At 37.5% G+C, this 18,288-nt stretch overlaps 1 protein-coding gene across 1 annotated transcript in view; it reads left to right on the forward strand.

Annotated features, from left to right (window-relative positions):
* LOC145782777 (nesprin-1-like) overlaps positions 1 to 18,288 on the forward strand; it is a 188,243-nt gene that overhangs the window by 135,135 nt on the left and 34,820 nt on the right. Inside the window, exons 105-134 of the mRNA XM_082594541.1 lie at positions 530 to 716; positions 1,207 to 1,377; positions 2,264 to 2,392; positions 2,743 to 2,931; positions 3,101 to 3,238; positions 3,782 to 4,010; positions 4,335 to 4,505; positions 4,703 to 4,975; positions 5,353 to 5,463; positions 5,744 to 6,047; positions 6,327 to 6,439; positions 6,891 to 7,010; positions 7,205 to 7,329; positions 7,478 to 7,636; positions 8,180 to 8,356; positions 8,785 to 9,001; positions 9,277 to 9,447; positions 11,239 to 11,360; positions 12,052 to 12,138; positions 12,355 to 12,499; positions 13,027 to 13,181; positions 13,356 to 13,451; positions 13,809 to 13,946; positions 14,263 to 14,418; positions 15,355 to 15,531; positions 15,840 to 15,977; positions 16,214 to 16,318; positions 16,743 to 16,904; positions 17,378 to 17,501; positions 17,764 to 17,926. Of these exons, the coding sequence (XP_082450667.1) occupies positions 530 to 716; positions 1,207 to 1,377; positions 2,264 to 2,392; positions 2,743 to 2,931; positions 3,101 to 3,238; positions 3,782 to 4,010; positions 4,335 to 4,505; positions 4,703 to 4,975; positions 5,353 to 5,463; positions 5,744 to 6,047; positions 6,327 to 6,439; positions 6,891 to 7,010; positions 7,205 to 7,329; positions 7,478 to 7,636; positions 8,180 to 8,356; positions 8,785 to 9,001; positions 9,277 to 9,447; positions 11,239 to 11,360; positions 12,052 to 12,138; positions 12,355 to 12,499; positions 13,027 to 13,181; positions 13,356 to 13,451; positions 13,809 to 13,946; positions 14,263 to 14,418; positions 15,355 to 15,531; positions 15,840 to 15,977; positions 16,214 to 16,318; positions 16,743 to 16,904; positions 17,378 to 17,501; positions 17,764 to 17,926 (4,752 nt within the window). The remainder of the gene's footprint in view (positions 1 to 529; positions 717 to 1,206; positions 1,378 to 2,263; positions 2,393 to 2,742; positions 2,932 to 3,100; positions 3,239 to 3,781; positions 4,011 to 4,334; positions 4,506 to 4,702; positions 4,976 to 5,352; positions 5,464 to 5,743; positions 6,048 to 6,326; positions 6,440 to 6,890; positions 7,011 to 7,204; positions 7,330 to 7,477; positions 7,637 to 8,179; positions 8,357 to 8,784; positions 9,002 to 9,276; positions 9,448 to 11,238; positions 11,361 to 12,051; positions 12,139 to 12,354; positions 12,500 to 13,026; positions 13,182 to 13,355; positions 13,452 to 13,808; positions 13,947 to 14,262; positions 14,419 to 15,354; positions 15,532 to 15,839; positions 15,978 to 16,213; positions 16,319 to 16,742; positions 16,905 to 17,377; positions 17,502 to 17,763; positions 17,927 to 18,288) is intronic.

Here is an 18,288-nt window from a genome sequence, read left to right on the forward strand (position 1 = left end):
TAGGACAAGGCAAGAGTATCTTTAAAAAAAAACAATTCAAAAACTCATTCCTCTTTTAAATATGCCGTATGTTAAGTCATGTAATTTTTACACATACAGTATATTAGCTACTGTGCGATATTTTATATCGACAAGCCATCAATAATTTTCACCCAATACGTTTCCATCACGACTTGATACTAAAGCTATATTTAGTAGTTTAAGTGATTGGTATTTAACAGTAATCGATCTCAATAGATCAATAGGAGCGTTTGTATCATGAATAATGTTGGCCGTAAATTCGCTGTCCGTTACATAGTGATTGTATTCTTTCTTTCACTATCTTGTTTGTTTGAGGTGAAATTATAGGCTGTAAAATTTCCTTTTTGTAGTTATTTGTGTGTCTCGCGATCACGTTAAAGAATTACAATATAGCCTTTTGTCGCGCGCAGTGCTGTTAAGTGACCAATTTGCTATCCTCGACGCAAAAACAACGTGTTTATATGCAACTGTAATGCTTTTTTTCTCTGACGGATGAATACACTTGTAGTGTGTCTAAAACAACCGGCGAAAAACTGGCGGCAGTCAAGTCGGAGATGCAGTCGCGAGAAGAGTTGAACGCAGAGCTACGCGACATGTTAATATGGATCCAGGAAACAAGAGAAAACGCGGATAGGACCCTTGATCTCACTCCTGCTCCCGGACACGTGCAAGATAAGATTGATACGTTACGCCAGGTAGGAGGACAGGATGAAGAGGATGATGATTTGAATTGATGTTGATTTTTTTACTACCAAGTTAAGTATTCTGAATCAGCTGAACAAAATGATTTTTTATGACAATTTATTTTCTGTTTGAGTTTATTGCGGCTGTTTAAGTTCATTTTGCTTTGAGACATTTTGGTTTTCTTGTGACATAGCCTGACATACTTAATCACTATTATGCTGGTACAGCTACTCAGTGAGCTTTGAAGAAATTGGATTTGCATGAGAATTTAACTTTTGTTTAAGTTTATTACCACAATATCAATTGATGCAGTGGGAAGTGTTTTGTAAGCTAATTGTTGTAATTAGTTAGATATATTATATCTTTTAAAAAAATGTAGTTCTTTTTTGAAGGAACAAAGCTTTTCTGTGGCAACTTTAAGAGTATTTTTGGTAGTGAGCAATACGGTATCTAATATACAATCTTACATCCTCGAATAACAGCCACACTGTCTGTTTGCAGTTGAAAGAGCAACTATCTACCAAAGAAAGTCACTTTAATCAAATGTCAGAGGAACAACGACAGAAGTACATGAGCCAGTACGCCATACTTCCTGTTGAGTTGTCGTCAACAATTGCCAGGATAAGAATCGCTTTGGCTTCCTTGCACCAAGAGCTAAGAGGCAAAGAAGAGGTGACACTAATCACTTTGTTCAAGTTACCAATGTCTGAAGTAGTCACACATTAAGCTGGGATATTCCCTTTGCTGCAACATTGATATATGCATGTTGTTAGCAGGGTTGTCGGTATTTTACCCGACCCAAAAAAACCCGGGTGGGTTTTTTTTTGAAAAAATCCACTTAAAAAAACCCGGGTTTTTTCAAAAAAGCCCAACCTGCATTTTTTTTTTTAAAAACCAGAGCATCATATTTGTCCAATTTTTATCAGAAAATTGAAAAAATGAACCAAAGTACTACAAGATACTTAAAACAAACTTCAAATTAGAACTTGAGGATGTGATTGTGAAGGAAATTTCCAAGGATAAATTGAAAACACAGTGGATATTTCTGTACACAAAAATCAAGTAATGCCACTTTGTACTACACTAAAACTCATTTATGCAAGAAGGCCTCATAGTTAAACAGCCCTAGTGCATTACTTTATTGAGTTATGCCAGCATGTACTGTGAGTGAGAGACACTTCATTGGTAAAAAGTAGTATTTGAGGTGAAACAAGCATGAATCTACCTGTTTTGCCTCTTTTTTAAATAAAACCCAATAAAACCCGGTTTTTTCTCAACCCTGGTTGTTAGGCTACTGAGCTACACTAAAGGTTTAGCGTAACAACAGTTAGAAAGGGGCACTTTCGGTTGATGAAGTCACTTGTATCTGTTTTTTATTTTATTTTTTATTTAAATATTTAACCTTCATTTTCTACAATAAACAAAATAAAATATATTTACAATATTAAATTAAAATCATAAAGACAAAGCTAATTTTGAAACCAGTGTGTACAATTGACCAGAATTTTGAAGAAAAAAAGCTATTCATATTATGTAACTTCGTGAAATTACTCACCAGGAGTTGGAATCTGCCAGAAACTTGCGTGAAGATTATCACGATGAGCTGATGCAGATTTCTTCGACGCTTTCCAACATTGAAATGGCGTTGTCTGATGAGCATCACCAGGGTACATTTCATGGACAAAAGGTTGGTTCTGTCTTAATATCGTTGGCATTATTTTTTGATGTGATTTTTTTGTGTACCGTTCAGATCGTTTTGTACCTTTTCAGCCATTTTACTGTATGTACCGTTTGGAATAACATTAGCCTATTACCTCGTGTTGTCAGCAGTGTTGTGCGGTAAAGATACCTTTAAATGATTAGGCACATATGGTAAAGCCAGTTGCTTTAGTTTGTTTATTAACTGTAAGATGAGACAAAACTGCATGCAATTTTTAAAAAACTTTTGACTAGTTCCACTGGTTTTACAAATCAGTCTCCAATTCTTCGAATTTTACACATTAACTAAAGCCAATCTTTTAACCTGAATATGATCAGGATTTCACAGCGGAGCTTGACCTTTGCCACGTCCGCCTGGTCAGTCTGGACGCGGTTGCCCAGGAGATCGCTGACCAGACCACCCACACCGGCAGCAAGGCATCACTCAACGCTGCTGTCAGTGCAGTGAACGACCACTACCTCAGAGTGCAAGAAATGGCCGATACCAAACTACACATGACAAACCGGGTGAGCAACTTAGCCAGTAAACTTGCCTGTTTTGCATTATTTCAACGTCGCTAAACGTTAATGCAATGTAAAAAGAGCAACTTTCGATTCTTGGAACGGACTATAATTAAACCCTCAAAGTTTTCTGAACATACCTTGGACTTTTGATGTTTTTTTTCACATGTCTCAGGCTTCCGTTTACATGGATGAACTTGACGAAATGGGCGAGTTCTTGCAAGAGTGGCGAAGTAAGGCGTTGTCTGCTATTTCTGGCCCATTGACCATTGTTGACGCCAAGGACGCCAGAAGACAAATGAGAGAGCATAAGGTTTGTCAGAGCATTGTCGTGGTTTTCAATCTCAACTTTTTGTCTGTTTTTCTTAAACTTCCAAAGTTCTTTATGGTAAAATTTTGCTAAATTGTGAGCTATTGCACTTTTATGGCTCTCAATTTATGTAAAAAATCTGACATCATTAATTTACATAGTTGCAATGTTATTCAAATTCAGTAGTATCGTTATTGTGAACTAAATCGCCAAAAGTGGATCACACAGACTGTTTTTGTTCAGTTTCATTCCAACTTCTTTAATGGTAGAACTGCTTGGTTTTGTCTTTCGAATCTTATCATCAAGATTGTTATCTTTTGCGATCTTATCTTCCATCATGTCGGCTGCATATTTGAATTGTGAGAACCCTGATACGACACTCAGAAGGGCGCCGGTTCGACAACGCTCAAGAGCATGCGGCTATGCCTTTGGCAAGATACTCAAAAAGATACCTGAAAGTGGATACGAAGATTGGCTTCCTTGCCTTTCCGTCCACTTGATCTAAATCTTTTTAATCGATAAAAAATATCCGATCATTTTCCACAGAACCTGCGGGAACAACTCAAACGTCTTCACAACGAGTTAGTCCGGAAGCAAGATAAGTTTCCTACGTCACTTCCGCTTGCGCCCAGTGACGCGTTTCACGTAAAATTGGCGAAATTGCTGAAGGAGTGCACAGAAGTGGAAGAACAAATACGTGTTAAAGAAGATGAACTTGTCGCCATGGTTGCTGTGGCAACAGAGATGGAGGAAGAAGTGAAAGCCATTAACGAAGGTGCAGTATGTGTAGAGACGTTGGCCAGTTGGCAGTTATTGTTGAATTATTTTTTAGGACAAAAAATGAAGAAAATTGGCCAAGTATGTCCGAGTGCAAAGATGGGCTATCACGTTTCTTTTCATCGGCGATCGGTTCTGATTGGAAAGATCCCTTTACTTGTTTGACTGGAGTTGAAGTATCGGTTTCTTTTTGAAAACAAGATGTTTTATCACTGCAAAATAAGTCATGTTTAGCTTTCTTTTAACATTTTTATCCGCACTGCATTTGCTGCTTGTGCTGTGTTAATATTTTTTCATTGGTGACGACGATGTTTTTAAACAGCTGTGAACGCTTTGAAAGAGGATGAGGCTTCGGACAGGGGCACACTGCTTGACCAGATCAGTAAGAAAAAGAGACTTCTGCAAAAACTGGGGGACTGGCGAGAGAAACTCGGTGAAGTCCGTGTCAACCATCCCTACCGGACATCGCCAAACCCGTCACCTCGCAAAAGATGTGAGTTTCTTGAAAGAAAATTGTATAGATTTTGCTACCGCAAAGCGTTAAAAAATTACAAATTAAACTATAAATGCCTATTGTGTTGCAAAAGCGGTTTGGGAAAAACAAATTTGTCTTTCGTTTATGTCGTATTTTGTGTTGACCCTTTTTTATTTTGAATTTTACGTCATCTTTTAAGATCCTTATTTCCGCAGCTGACTATGACGAACACGCACAAGACATTGACGTACCCAAGCTGCCGCTTCACGTTCTCCGCGAACCGGTCATAGCCGTCCGTATCGCAGACGACACCGAACAGCTGATCGATGACGTAGAATTGGCTTTGACTGCTGATTTACTTGACCTTGAAGCGAAAGCGCGCGACCAAGACGCTTATCAAGATGAGATCATGGCAATAAGTGCCAAGTTGGAAGAAGCAGAATGGAGGTTGAAAAACTTTCCATCTTCTGGATTGAATGGTCAGAAAAGTAAAGTTTTTTCTTCCCCTTCGTCTTCGATAAACTAGATTTTGTTAAGATTTTTAGCAGATTCGTTTCTTTGTTTGTTTTTTACAAAGCACGTAAAATTGGTGCTTTGTACATAGACTCAACGTCTGCAGACTTTAAATTAACTTGAAAACGATCAATTGTGCAGACGAGTTGGTGTGATTTCAATACATGAATTACTTTGATTTTTTCTCGTTTACGTTTATATTTGTATAAAACAAACTACATTATTGTGGCAAGTGCTTATCATACAAATGCTTTGAAAAATTAGTTATTTTTGCGTTAATATCAATTGATATAAAACACTAATCAAATATAAACATCAGCTTGTCTTGATTGCCATTGTTACGTCACTGCAGCTGACAGCAACGCGCGAGATGAGCTCGAGGAATATCGGAAGCTGCTGGATGATGTAGAGAAGTATAAGAAGCAACTAGAGGAAGTGAAGAAGTATGCTGAAACCAGTGATGGTACGTTGCCAAGAAATTGCTTAGAATTTGTTTTCATACCTAGGATTTTTTGGATGTGTCAGAGCAGACTGGTTACACAGGAAGAGCATGTTTTTAAAATACCTTGCTCAAAACACACCATTACGTATACTCTGTTATTCGGGATTAATCCAATTCTTGACCTGCTTGGCAAGAAAGTTTTTAGATAAATGCATCTGTCTGCAAATTTGAATGATCAAGAAGCGTAATTTTAACCAAAAATCATACAATTTTAGTATGTGCAATCTGTGCTTCATTCCAGCAGGAAAGAAAACAAGAACTTCCTCCACAACTGATGACTCTGACTGTGATACCATCCTTGGTCGCGGTGGTTTATCCGTGGAGGAGGTGGATGGTAGAGCATCACCACGAGTCACTTTTGGCTCTGGCTCTCCAAGATATGCTGTGAGTGAACCTCCTGATGAGAGGATCGAAGCTCCAGTGACTCCTGTGTCCGCTAACACCCATCCTCCTTCTTCATCTGATGTAGACGCCATGTTGCTTGCAACCATGGAAGAAGTGCCTGTGTCTCCCATACGAGACTCGTACAGAGCAACACCGTCCAGGTGAGCAAGGGATTTTGATTCAACATTTTCGCAACAGTTGACAATGATTAATATGAATATGTCTATAAAAAAACTTTCATTATACTTTTTCTGTATGGTAGTCTAGTAAAAACTAAAACATCATAACCATCAACACATCATCATCTCACATAAGCATCGTTGATACTTGTCAATGCAGTGATATCGACTTTTGTATCAGCTCGACATAATAGTTGAGTAATTTGATAAAAATGCTTCGTGAAGTAAAATGTAGTATCAACCTTGCTGTGCAATTTGCAGATCCGCTTCAAACTGGTCAAAACTAGCTGACTTTCTCGGCAGCGACTTAAAGGCAGCAGTGGGGGCAGCTTCGTCACAATCATCATCAAACACTTCTGGAAGATCACATTCAAGTAACGCATTTTCGTAATTGTGTGACCGAAGATATTCTATCTAATACATCTCTTAAATTAAAAAACTTAGATGTTATAAAATTCATCTTTAGTAATGTAATAAAAGTTAATAATGTAATAAAAGTTAATAATGTAATAAAAGTTAATAATGTTATAAAAGTTTAAATTCATCCAGGCTCAAGTTTAGTCGAAACGAAATTTAGTTTACCATTCAACTATTATGTTTCAATGAGTTTGACTGAAAGTGAAAGTAAGAATTCAATTGACTGTCAAAAGCAGCGTTCGAGAGCACTGTGTCATGAATTAAGGGTGCGATACTGATGAGCCCAAACTCATTGGTGAAACACGTTGATGCCCATTGTTGCTACTCTCGGTTGCCGATAAATTACTGATTGTAAAAATGTTATAGTTTTCTGTCTGTTTGATTACTATACTTTTGTGATTACTTCAGCCCTGTCATCTGGCAGCACTGCCTCTCTCTTAGCTGCCACTCTTGCCAAGCACCTGGATGCTATGTCGTCTGATACAGAGATTGATGTGACAGATCAGTTCCTAGACCATGAAGAAGACTGTGAGTTTCAAATAGAAACATAGGTTTCCTTATATGCATAGTTTTTAACAATTTAAAAGGTAATTTGTGTTACAATTTCTAAATTATCAACCTAATTTTCATACTTTACGACAGTGTTTGATGGTATAGTTTGCAATGCACATGTTATTATATTTGTGGGTAGGCTTACAACTTTAATCAATCTCTATTTACAGATGATCTCAGTCTCACACCAAGACCCTTGGCCACCAGCAGTCCTTACATGGTTGGCAAATACGGCACTGGTGCCACGTCAAGCAGTGAACCAGTTTCAGAGGCTTCCAGTTTTGCAAAACCAACGGTAAAAGTGAAATCATTGATGTAGACACGCTAAAAATGGAAACTTTTCTTGTGGTTTTTAGGGTTACGAAGTTGATATCTTGCGTGTATAGCAAATATTGTTTATGCTTTAGTTGGATGAAGGTTTTAAAATCCCATGTTTGTAACAGCTTGTCGAGTCCACGAAGTCTCTTCTGATGGCCTTGGAAGGGCATGACGACATACAGCAGGCTATACAAGAAGTTACGTCGAAATTGGATGCCCTGCAGCGGAGATTGGATGCCTCTGATGAGGACACTGACCTACAACAGACTCTTCAAGTCACACAGGTACGTACATATGGTTCTGTTTCCCAAACACTACTTTTTTGCCTCAAATTTTTATTTGGATTATTCAAGATTGAAAAACTAACAAAATGGGATGTTGCGATTGACATGTCATTTACTCTATAAAAACTACCGTACTATAAGCACTGTTATTGTTAACCCCACGCTTAAACATATCTGAGCTCAATAAGCTTCCATAACAATAAGACAAATCGACCTGTGATTGAGCTGAACTGTCTTCTGGCTACTTTTATGCCGCTGCAGTTTGTGCATTGCCGTTATGACTTTTACTGTGTTTTGTTTTGGTTTTAAATATGGATAATCTTATCTAACATAAACAAGTAATAATAAAATGTTGAAACTATGAGAAAACTATTTGATGAGGTTTAGCGTAAGCTTTTCCCCGAGGTTTCATTTTTGTCTGAATCTGAATAAAAAAGAATAAAAGTTTCATCAACATCCAACCATCTTACCGCCAGTTAATAAATCCTGACGTTTTTAAACTGTTAACGCAACTTCATCATAACCTTTGCCCTCTGCTAACAGGAGTTACTTGATGACATTAATCGACTCATTCCGAAGTTAGAAGATGTCGAAAGGAAGGTTCACTTCCTGGCACGTGACCACACTGGTCGTGACGCGTTCAGCGCAGCGGTGGCAATCCTGTACGACCGCTGGGATACCATCCGTATGCAGGCGACGTCGAAGCAGAACACTGTTGAAGTAAGTTTTTGGGAGTTGTTTCGAAAGCTTTTACAAAAAACAAGCAAATGAAACCACGCCACGGTGTTTATCACGATATAAAAGAAAATACAAAAAGTGTGAACGTTTTCGGCTATTCACACTTAGCCCCTATCAAGCATTTGAAAGCATTAAAATAAAAAAAATGTAGTGAACTGCACAATAAAAGAAAGAAAGATACAGCAGGTGAAGATGTAATCGTAGTTCCTTTGCAAGTTTTGTTACTAAGTTCATTTCTTATTTCAGTGCAATGTATATTAGTTATTGAGATGCTTGGTTTCATTGCGTACAACAAAGCAACCTCTCTATCAAAATTTTATTTAAAAAAAAAAACGAACTTTGAACACTGAACTCATTGAAATAATCGCAAGCTTTTGCTTCTAATATAAAACTTTTTATCCATTTTTTAGATTAAGATCCTTGAAGAGGAGCAGTACCGAAGGATGGTGGAAGCTTATAGAGCCGAGCTGCAGGATGTGACGGAATGGATGAGTGAGACACGCAAGGATCGACCCACATCCGCTGTATCCTCATCATCCAGCAACGTTATCCATCAGCAACTGAAGAGATGCAAGAACACTGTTTGCGATATCGAGAGAAAGTTAAAGTTACTTTCTGAGCTTAGTGGTAGGTTCTGATTGCGATCGATTTCTTCTTATTCGTTTCTAGCACTAGTTGCCACCCAAACTTATCAGTATTCTTCTTTTTCATTGCATTGAAATTCATCCATGTATGCTTCATTATCATATGTAACCCTTTTTCAACTTGCTAACTTTACAACTTAATGCTTTGTCATTGCATTTTTTATGCATCTTCTTCACGTATATCTACGTTGTTTTATCGTCACCAACCACATAGAAGTCTTGAAATCATCTTGCTAACTGATTGGCTCTCATTCCAAGGTCACAGCCTTGGGTCACGTTCACGGACGACATCAATGTCGTCAACCACTACTACGTCTTCGCTGACGCCATCACTGCATTCATTCGTCACGGTGACGACACAGCCTCAATCTCGCCCCCGCACAACGTCAACACCGTCTGGTCTGACGACAGTTAGAGATTTGATGCGTGGTGTGTGCCACTAACTTACTGACAAAGTAACTGTTGTTGCTGCTGCTATTGCTGCTGGTGTTGCTGCTGCTGCTGGTGTTGCTGCTACTTACTGACAATGATTGGTCTGTGTCTGTAGAATTACCCAGACAGCAAATCAGTCGTTTTTTACATTAATGTCTGCAAATGTTGAACCAATATGAAAAAAACTCGGCTGATTTGTTGTCTGGGTTGCGCCTTCAAAAGATTTATCATCACTAAGGGAGAGGCAGTCTTTCACTGCGTGGAATTAGTTCCAAATTTACATTCACAATTAAAAATTATTGATAATTTTGTTGTTGTTAATTTCTGCTTCCTGTTTGAAATCAACTCTTTTGTAATGGAAGAGCTTGAAATGATGCAAATTATCGAAACGTAATTGAGAATGCTCAATCAAAAAAATCAATATTTATTCTTTTCATTGTGGAAAGATGCAAGCACAACAGAGTTTATAACACGACTTCAATTACACATGTAATTATATCAATCACAATCTGAGCGATTTTCACTGAATCTTTCGCTACCGAACGATGGACGCCATCTGATTTGGTTTATCGTTTTGCTTATCCTAATTGGTTTTGAATCGTCTGTGATTTTATTTGGAATGTCATAGTAATCTCATTAAGTTTTACTCATGATTATTAACACGTGACAAACATACTCACTATCACATCACAAACATGCTCACGATCACGTGACAAACATGCTCATTATCACGTGTCAAACAAATTTCAAACTACATGAGAGTAAGAAAGGTTTTGGGAAGCCAAAAAATTATGTAAGGATTGAAACTACTGACATTTCTGCTGATTTAAATTTTAAGCCTTATAAACAGTTAAAAGTCTACAATGAAAAATCCGGTGCAAGCTGGTATAAACTGGTTTAAAACCAGTGGATGCAAAAGTTGTCCAACTCCACTCCGGTTGCTCTAAACTGAGTAAATAAAAAATATGAAACTGAATCACAGTACAAATAACTCTGCAGTAAACAAACTCGCCTTGGCAAGCTATACGTCAGTAAGAAGAGTTTTTCGAGCTGGCACTAGCTTTATTCCAAGGCTATCATAGTTTTCATGTTAAACGGTTTTAAAATAAAAAGAAAATTACTTTTTTTAGTTTTGTAGAGCTTTGCTTATGCTTGCTCTGTTGCATCTTAAGCATGTAAAACCAAGTGATGTCACAAGATTTAAAATATAGTAAGTAAAAACAAGCTAAGAAATATTTCCCACATGGAAGCCGAAAAAACTCGGTCTATGACTTTTTTGCGTTGTATCAATGTAACACGTTAACTCATGTACTAAACTGTTGGTTTGATTCGGCGATTTGAACTTATGTACTAACATTGTGTTTACGTCATAGTGGAAGGGTGAAATTTTCTACTGATTTAACTGACAACCTACTGTATGATATCAGCACGCCCTCACCTTTGACAGACAATGTCACTTGTGGAACCTCGTTGCCTAGACAGCAAAATCAGTTGCTTTTTACGTTTGCAGAATCAATGTAAAAAACGACTGATTTGCTGTTTGGCTGGTTAATTGCGGCATCGATTTCAGCCTTGCTTGATTTTGTGTGATCTTGCGAAGTTTTAATCTTTGGCAATATCAAAACAATTCCACATATCTTGAAGATTTTGATAGAAAAATTTATGCTTTTACATCTTTTTAACGTGGCCTTGACGTTTAGACGTTTTTTGAAGATAAATCTGATTTGCTAGTTTTTGGTAATTTGTAAATCAACATGAAAGTTACGTTTCATTTGCATCTTTTAACAGAAAATAGTTCAACCATCCCTAAATCCCACGAAGGAGAACTGCTTCTCCAGGAGTTGGAGAACGTCAAGGATGAGCTGGAAGATCTACAAAGAGACACGCAAGATCAAGAGAGAAATCTGCAGGTATACGTAGAAGATGTTAATCATTATTTTCGCTCTACCTGTTTAATAACATTTTTCCTTGACAATTTGAAATCATAGAAGCGGGACAGTTTATCATAGCTTATTTCAACAACTGTTTTTATATTTACTTGTGCAAAAATGTGATGACCATCTTTTTTTTATCATAATATCACTCATACGTAATCGCCTTTCTCTTCTTCAAATGGTTTAACCTACTTGCTTAGATTTGGTTCACATAAAAGTTGATGATATTGAATTTTAAGATAACATTAGGAAAATTTAAATTGTATGATAGCGAAACGCTGTATTGGTTATGATTGAAAAATACTTTTCTCTCCCTTGGTTGACTATCCAAGTCATATTTGAATAATTGGAGTTTCCGGATCTTAGTGAACTCCTTGCATTTGTTATGATTAACGTTTTGGTATGAAGTTAAAAATGTTTTCAGTTCGAAAGCACAAATTTTCACCATAGATGAATTAAAGGAATGTAGAACAAAATGAATAAAAATTTCAAATCGATGACTAAAAAAGCATTCATCAATAAACCCATGCAAATTATTGCCGGATAAAAACATAGTTTGGCAGCAATACAATGTATACCAACTGTCACTACAGTAGTACACCGCGTCTAGCCTTTTGCTAATACCTTGACCATTAAGTAGAAATTCCACAAACTTCTCTCTTAAAAGGACGCGTTGGACAGCAAGAGAGATGTCTCCAGCAATCTGCTTGAAGCTGAAGCTCACAAAATGCAAGATTGGCTGGAAGCTGCTGAGGTTTAAAAATTGTTAATTTGTTAATTAGTACCCTTGCTCCTCTGTTATTCAATCTTATTATTAATGTGGTCAGTTTTCTAAAAAAACTAGTTTATTATCACATTGTGTGTTTGACAGTGTTCGCATGTGTGTATAATATCTTTGAGAAATCAAATTTTCTTCTTTTGAGCAAAGATTTTGAAAGTTTCTAGCGTTATTATTTTTAAACCCTTAAAGCCCACGACTGCTGAAGCACCAAGTCTTCTGCAACTGAAGCTTTCCGAGAAGTTGAAAGGACATCAAGAGGATTTAGAAGATGTGGCAAGAAGAGGAGAAAATCTGATAAGAAGCCGACAGACTTCCGGAGATTCCACGAGAACGCGTAAGAATGAACTGAAAAAACTCAGGACATAAAATTCGATACACCTGTCTCGAAAATGTAGACGATATTAACAGTTTCAAGTTTTATTTTTATAAAAGCTCGCTGAAAGACAATACAATATTTTAAACAGTAAACGCAAATATATGTACCATGTCTATACAAGTAGCTTATAAATGGCAAACTCGGATAGTTAGTAGCAAACTCGGTTAGTTAATAGCAAACTCGGATAGTTATGCAAAATCGGATAGTTAGTAACAAACTCGGATAGTTAATAGCAAACTCGAATAGTTAGTAGTAAACTCGGATAGTTATTAGCAAACTCGGATAGTAATGTAAACTCGGATAGTTAGTGGCAAACTTGGATAGTTAATAGCAAACTCGAATAGTTAGTAGTAAACTCGGATAGTTAATAGCAAACTCGAATAGTTAGTAGTGAACTCGGATAGTTAATAGCAAACTCGGATAGTTATGTAAACTCGGCATGTTCACTGACTTTTGCTGAAGTAGTAAAGTTTTTTGTTTAATAGCGAGGTTGCCAAGTGAACGGTTGGATGTGGACTTGTCGTGGAAGAAGTTGCATGAAGAAATGAAAGAAACCCCACCCCACTACAAACCCCACCAGGTGCATCTGTGCATGGCAGAAGCACATGATTGTGGTCGTATGACTGGAAGGCATCTGAAGGTACCGTGTTGAAGGAAAGCGATTATTATTTGTTCGTTTATTGCGCGAGTACTTGTTATTTTGTGGCAAATGAAATTTTTACTCATACAGTGTTCTGATAAAAGTGAACGTTGAAAAAAATGCATTGAAAAGATTTGAAAAGTATCAAATTCAAGAAAATGACTCCTTTTTTAGGGTAAACTTGACGAAGTGGAAGCGTTATGGAGGAGTCCACTGAACTCATCACTAGATGCTTTTCAAGTCAACCAAGTATCTCAACTCGCCATGAAGGTTTGTCAGTTTATAAAATTTGTGATTATATAACGAACAAATGTAATGTTTCAATCATGTCCTATTTCAGAAAAAAAATATTTTTTTGCATTGGTACAATGTCTGCAGACTGACAACATGGGTTTAGCCAGGCAGTCTCATTATTTCTCCACCCTTCGCTTTTATATTTTTTTCGCAGAAGTGAACCGCTCTTAAAGCTTTTAAATAATCTGTCTGGATTTGAACCCAGGCCGCCAGGTGTTTGTGGTGGCATCAGTACCAACTGGGCCGCTGCACGGCTGCAGTGATGATTCATCATCTTACTCTGGTTCCCAAATTACGTTTACAGTATATTAATACATTGCTTGTGTATAAAAGGACACAGCTGATTGGATGAATGGAGTTCTCTTTGATTTGCTGCTCTCTGATTGGACAAAAGAAAGTGACGGTGGCTTGAAAAAGGACGCCACACAGCTGCTCGCTTGCTTGACAGCGCTGCAAGTGGCCAGTAAACAAGTATGTTTGTAGGTGTATTGGAAGATAGGTAATTATTTGAAGTATAAACGTCTCGCTTTCGTTTATAATTAATGGTTTAGTTTATTTATTTTGGCTCAATGACTTTAGTCATGGTAGAGTAATGTCATTCATGCGCCCCTAACTTTTTTTTCACAATTGCACTTTATTGCAAAAAAGTCAAAACCCTTTGGTGTTCCTAGGTTTTACGTCTTTGTCGTACAACAAAGAAAATCTTTACCAAAGATTTGTTGTATCAAAAAACTTTTCCAATAGAAGAGATTGTCTTTTTTACATTTTTCAAACACATTTCTTTTAGTTAAAGCTGGGAAGTGGAAATGTTTTGTCTGAAAGCCAACCTCATGTTACTGCTGTGGTGGAGTGCCTTCTCAAGAGAATGAAGAGAGTGAAAGAGGAAGTAGAAGAGTCTGAGTGTGAGAAGAAAAAGAAACGAGAGACTTGGAGAAATGTTCAGGTTTGTTACCGTCATAATTGATTGATTGTGTGCTTGAGGGGCTGTCTATTCTCGCGATAATTAATCCTTTTTTGATGCTATATCTTGACAGTTTTCTATCATAGATTGTTTCTATAGCAGTTTTTGGGGAGAGGTGTCAAAACTTCCATATGGGTTGATGTCATGGAGACAATGAAAAAAAGGGTGAATAAATTGACCAATTCCTAACAAGTCTGATATGACAAAGATGACAATTTAGTTGGACGTGATCTTAATAATTCCTCCCAACTGGACTGAATAAGCCTTTTTGGAAGCGTCATTCTGGGAATTTGTATAGCTTACTTGGAGAGGCTTTGAACTACTGGCGCAGGTTTAAACCCAAGATTGTCTGAGAATGATTTTTTTCTAGCATTTGCAGCTTCATTCCTAGCGAACCGTTTCATCCAGTAGGTGCCACTGAATGAGAGGATCTTCTTACTCAACTCCACACACCGATGGTAGTTTCGTGTGGAATTTTCACACTTGGAGCTCGTTGTTTCATACAAGCTTTGGCATGGTGTCGGGTTAGGTCAATCTTGATCGTCTGGCAGCTCATATATTAGCAAAGTCAAACATCGGAGTTCAATGACCTCACTTGCCTGACAGATTCCTTGATGCTCGCAAGCGTCGACACGACGACAACGTGTTAACGTGGAGGGTGAAAAGAGGTCTTTTTACTGAATGAAAGATCTTCTTAGTTCCACTCGCCGATAATAATAATTGAAGCAAATCGTTCGTCTTCGTTTTGTTTCATCGTCAGCTCGAAACGAAACGCACATCAAACATTTGCTATTTTTATTGAAGCGTTAAGAATGTTTAACACAAAAAGATTTCGTTTCAAATCACTCTCAGCCTTGTGCATCACAATGTTCGATCAAAAGATTATTTTTTTATGTCATTGTTTGTGTGATTGTGCAGGTTGAACTGAAGGTTCTCCTCTCCCAAGCCAACTGCCTTCTCAAGGACGTCAAGAAAGTGACTGAACAATCGAAGTCAGCCAAGAAAAGCGACAAAGTAGAAAGTCTGAGGAAATTTGAAAACGAGCTGAAGACTTTAAAGAAGTCTCATGAGGCACTAAATGAAAAAGCACAAGAGGTTGAACTTTTCATTAATTTTCAGAATTTTAACAAATTAAATTTTGATATTGATGCGTCATAATAATGTGTGTTTTTTGTAGCGTTGTTATCCACCGCAGATATGGGTTGTGCTTAGCGCTTTTATTACTTGAATTTATTTCTTTGCTGAGTGCCAAGCAAGAAGAACATTTAGTATTAAGTTCAAAAAAGTCTTCGGTATGACCTGACAGGGTATCGAACCTATGTCTTCCAATTCATAGGAGGACATTCTAACCTAACCACTAAGCCACCGAACCAGATGTTCAAACAAATGCACTTTGTCTTCAGTTTGCCATCGGATCTCAACCTTGCCATTCACCCGACTCCTATCAGCTTCGTGCGCTGCTTCGAACCGTCTCTCTGTGCATCGGCAAGTCGATCGACGACGCCAACCGACAAATAGACGAACAAAAGCAATTCGACCAAGTGAGTGTGGCCACGTCATCAACTTACAATTTCACTACAATTACATGATGACGATTGCCTTCAAATTAGCAAATCGCACACAGAAATATATAGACAGAATTTTAAAACATTTGTTTCACAAAGTTTCTGTTTTACATTGCTTCAACTCCTGATGATGCGAGAGCGATGTATGTAAAGAGGTCAACTTTTGTCTGTTAAGAGATTTAAAATGAAGTGCATTATATTTTCTCCTGCAGATGGTGTCAGACTACAGCTGTTTGTTGGAATCCGCCGAGGAGAAAGTTGACAAGTTTTTGGTGACAGATGTTGAGGATCTGCAACGTCAGCTGGACTCTTACAAAGTCAGTGACCCGTGACGTTATAGAATACCAACTTGTTTGACCTTGTGGTGTAGTTTGTATACTGAGAAGCAAACAGTTTTGATACAAGAGATAATTTTTGTCAATGTTTGCTCACTGATATAAGAAGCACAAGCAGAAAAACTTTAGGTGTTTTATCTTCTATTTGACGTTTCTCGAATCATGGCACTTTTGCAGTGAGAATAACGTACAAAGTGAAAAGATTATAGAACTATCTTCTTCATGGCTGCACACTGTTGTAATGCGCGAAACATGTCAAGTTGTCAACCTTACACTCAAAATCTTTCCATTTCTCAGCTTCTATTTTCGACTCTGTAACGTTAGATTTTGCATTGCTGGAAGTAGCCTAAGTGAAGAAAATATCCATGTTAAACAGCAAATTTAGAAAAATTTATTTATTTAACAGGAATTATATCGAGTTGCGCATTACCAACGAAACTTATGCCAAGTTGCCAAAGAAAACCTGCACTTGCAGCAGAGTGGTAATCTCACCGATTTACTGGAAAAGCATTCTCGGCATGAAAAAATGGCCGCGAAGAAAATGAGCAAGTTATTGACTGCTCTTCAGGTAGGCTGCCGGGCTGGTCAGGTTTTATACTTCGCATACTAGCCAAGAAAAGAAATGGTTACAGTAAAAAACATAAGCCAGGAAATTTTGATTTTTGCAGTTATTGCTCGAATTTACTTCTCTTGTGCTTCCGGTGCTGTTATTACTGTATCAAGCTTGGCCATGACTCAATTTTGGAGTGTTGTTGTTCTAGACCAGGCAACTTATTATTATTTTCTGACAAATGAGTATCACAAAAGTAAACACCAAACGGCAGTTGTTCACCACCCAAATTTTGCATGCCAATTTCACAAATCCACGTTTTTAAATGTGTCTGGTTACTGCGTTCGTTTGAATGCTCCAGCAATTAGTACAAAATTTGTATAGCAGAAATTTTCTTAAAATCATTGCTTTGCCTGGAATTTATTTTTGCTCAAGTTGGTTGTTGAATGTCTTCTATTGAATGATGATGAGTGTCTGTCTTTACTTCATAGACTTGGGAAGAACTAGAGGCCAACTTGGAAAGTGTCGATGGGAAGTTACTGGAGTTTGAATCGCTTATTGACGCTACTCCGGACTTAAACGAGTTACAAGAAAAAGTGCCAAACCTATTGGCAGGTAAGACCTTTTGATCGTTTCAACAACACTTTGGAAAATAGCAAGCCTTTCTTGCATATCATTGCCACAATTATAGGAAAGGATGTTAGTTGAAGCAAGTCCAGTAATCAAACTTTGATCATCGTTTTATCTTGACTTTTTGTTGCTTGTAAATCTTTTGACAAAATTGCCATTTTTATCAGATGACTTACTTTCGATGTTTTAATTGCTTTTTACCTCAAAATCACAACAGAAATTTGCAATTTCTTTCCATGCTTTCCAGACGTCAGTGATTGCATTGAAGCCGGTAGAAGATTGCTTGAAGTTGTCACGTGCCCACAGCTTCAGTCACGCTTGAACGCTTGCAACGAAAAGGGACTCATGTTGAATGCAAACGTCAATCAAAGGCTGAGGAAATTCAACCAACTTTCGATCCACTTGTCAAGGTAATTTCGCAATGGTTTGAATGGCTAGTGTCGTGGCTTAAAACTGTAATATCAAGTTAACACAGCAGAGCATGTTTGTTTTTGTTGTTCAGTTCAGTTTATTTGTTTTGTTGGCGAAAAAAACAAAATTCTACAATACACAATAAACACAAATAATTTTCACAATAAGGATGGCAGCGAAAGACCAAAAGTTCACCAGAGTTAGCTGCCACCCAAATGTTACCGTGTCAAGTGAGCTAAAAACAAACAATGGAACTGCTCACAATTCGTGGAAAATAATCAAATATAATGAAAACTTGATAGAGTTATTTTGTAATTCACGCTGATTTTCATTTGGGTACAAAAAAGCACATCATCTGTTG

The sequence above is a fragment of the Aplidium turbinatum genome, chromosome 1 (genome assembly GCF_918807975.1).
Source record: "Aplidium turbinatum chromosome 1, kaAplTurb1.1, whole genome shotgun sequence".
NCBI lineage: Eukaryota > Metazoa > Chordata > Ascidiacea > Aplousobranchia > Polyclinidae > Aplidium > Aplidium turbinatum.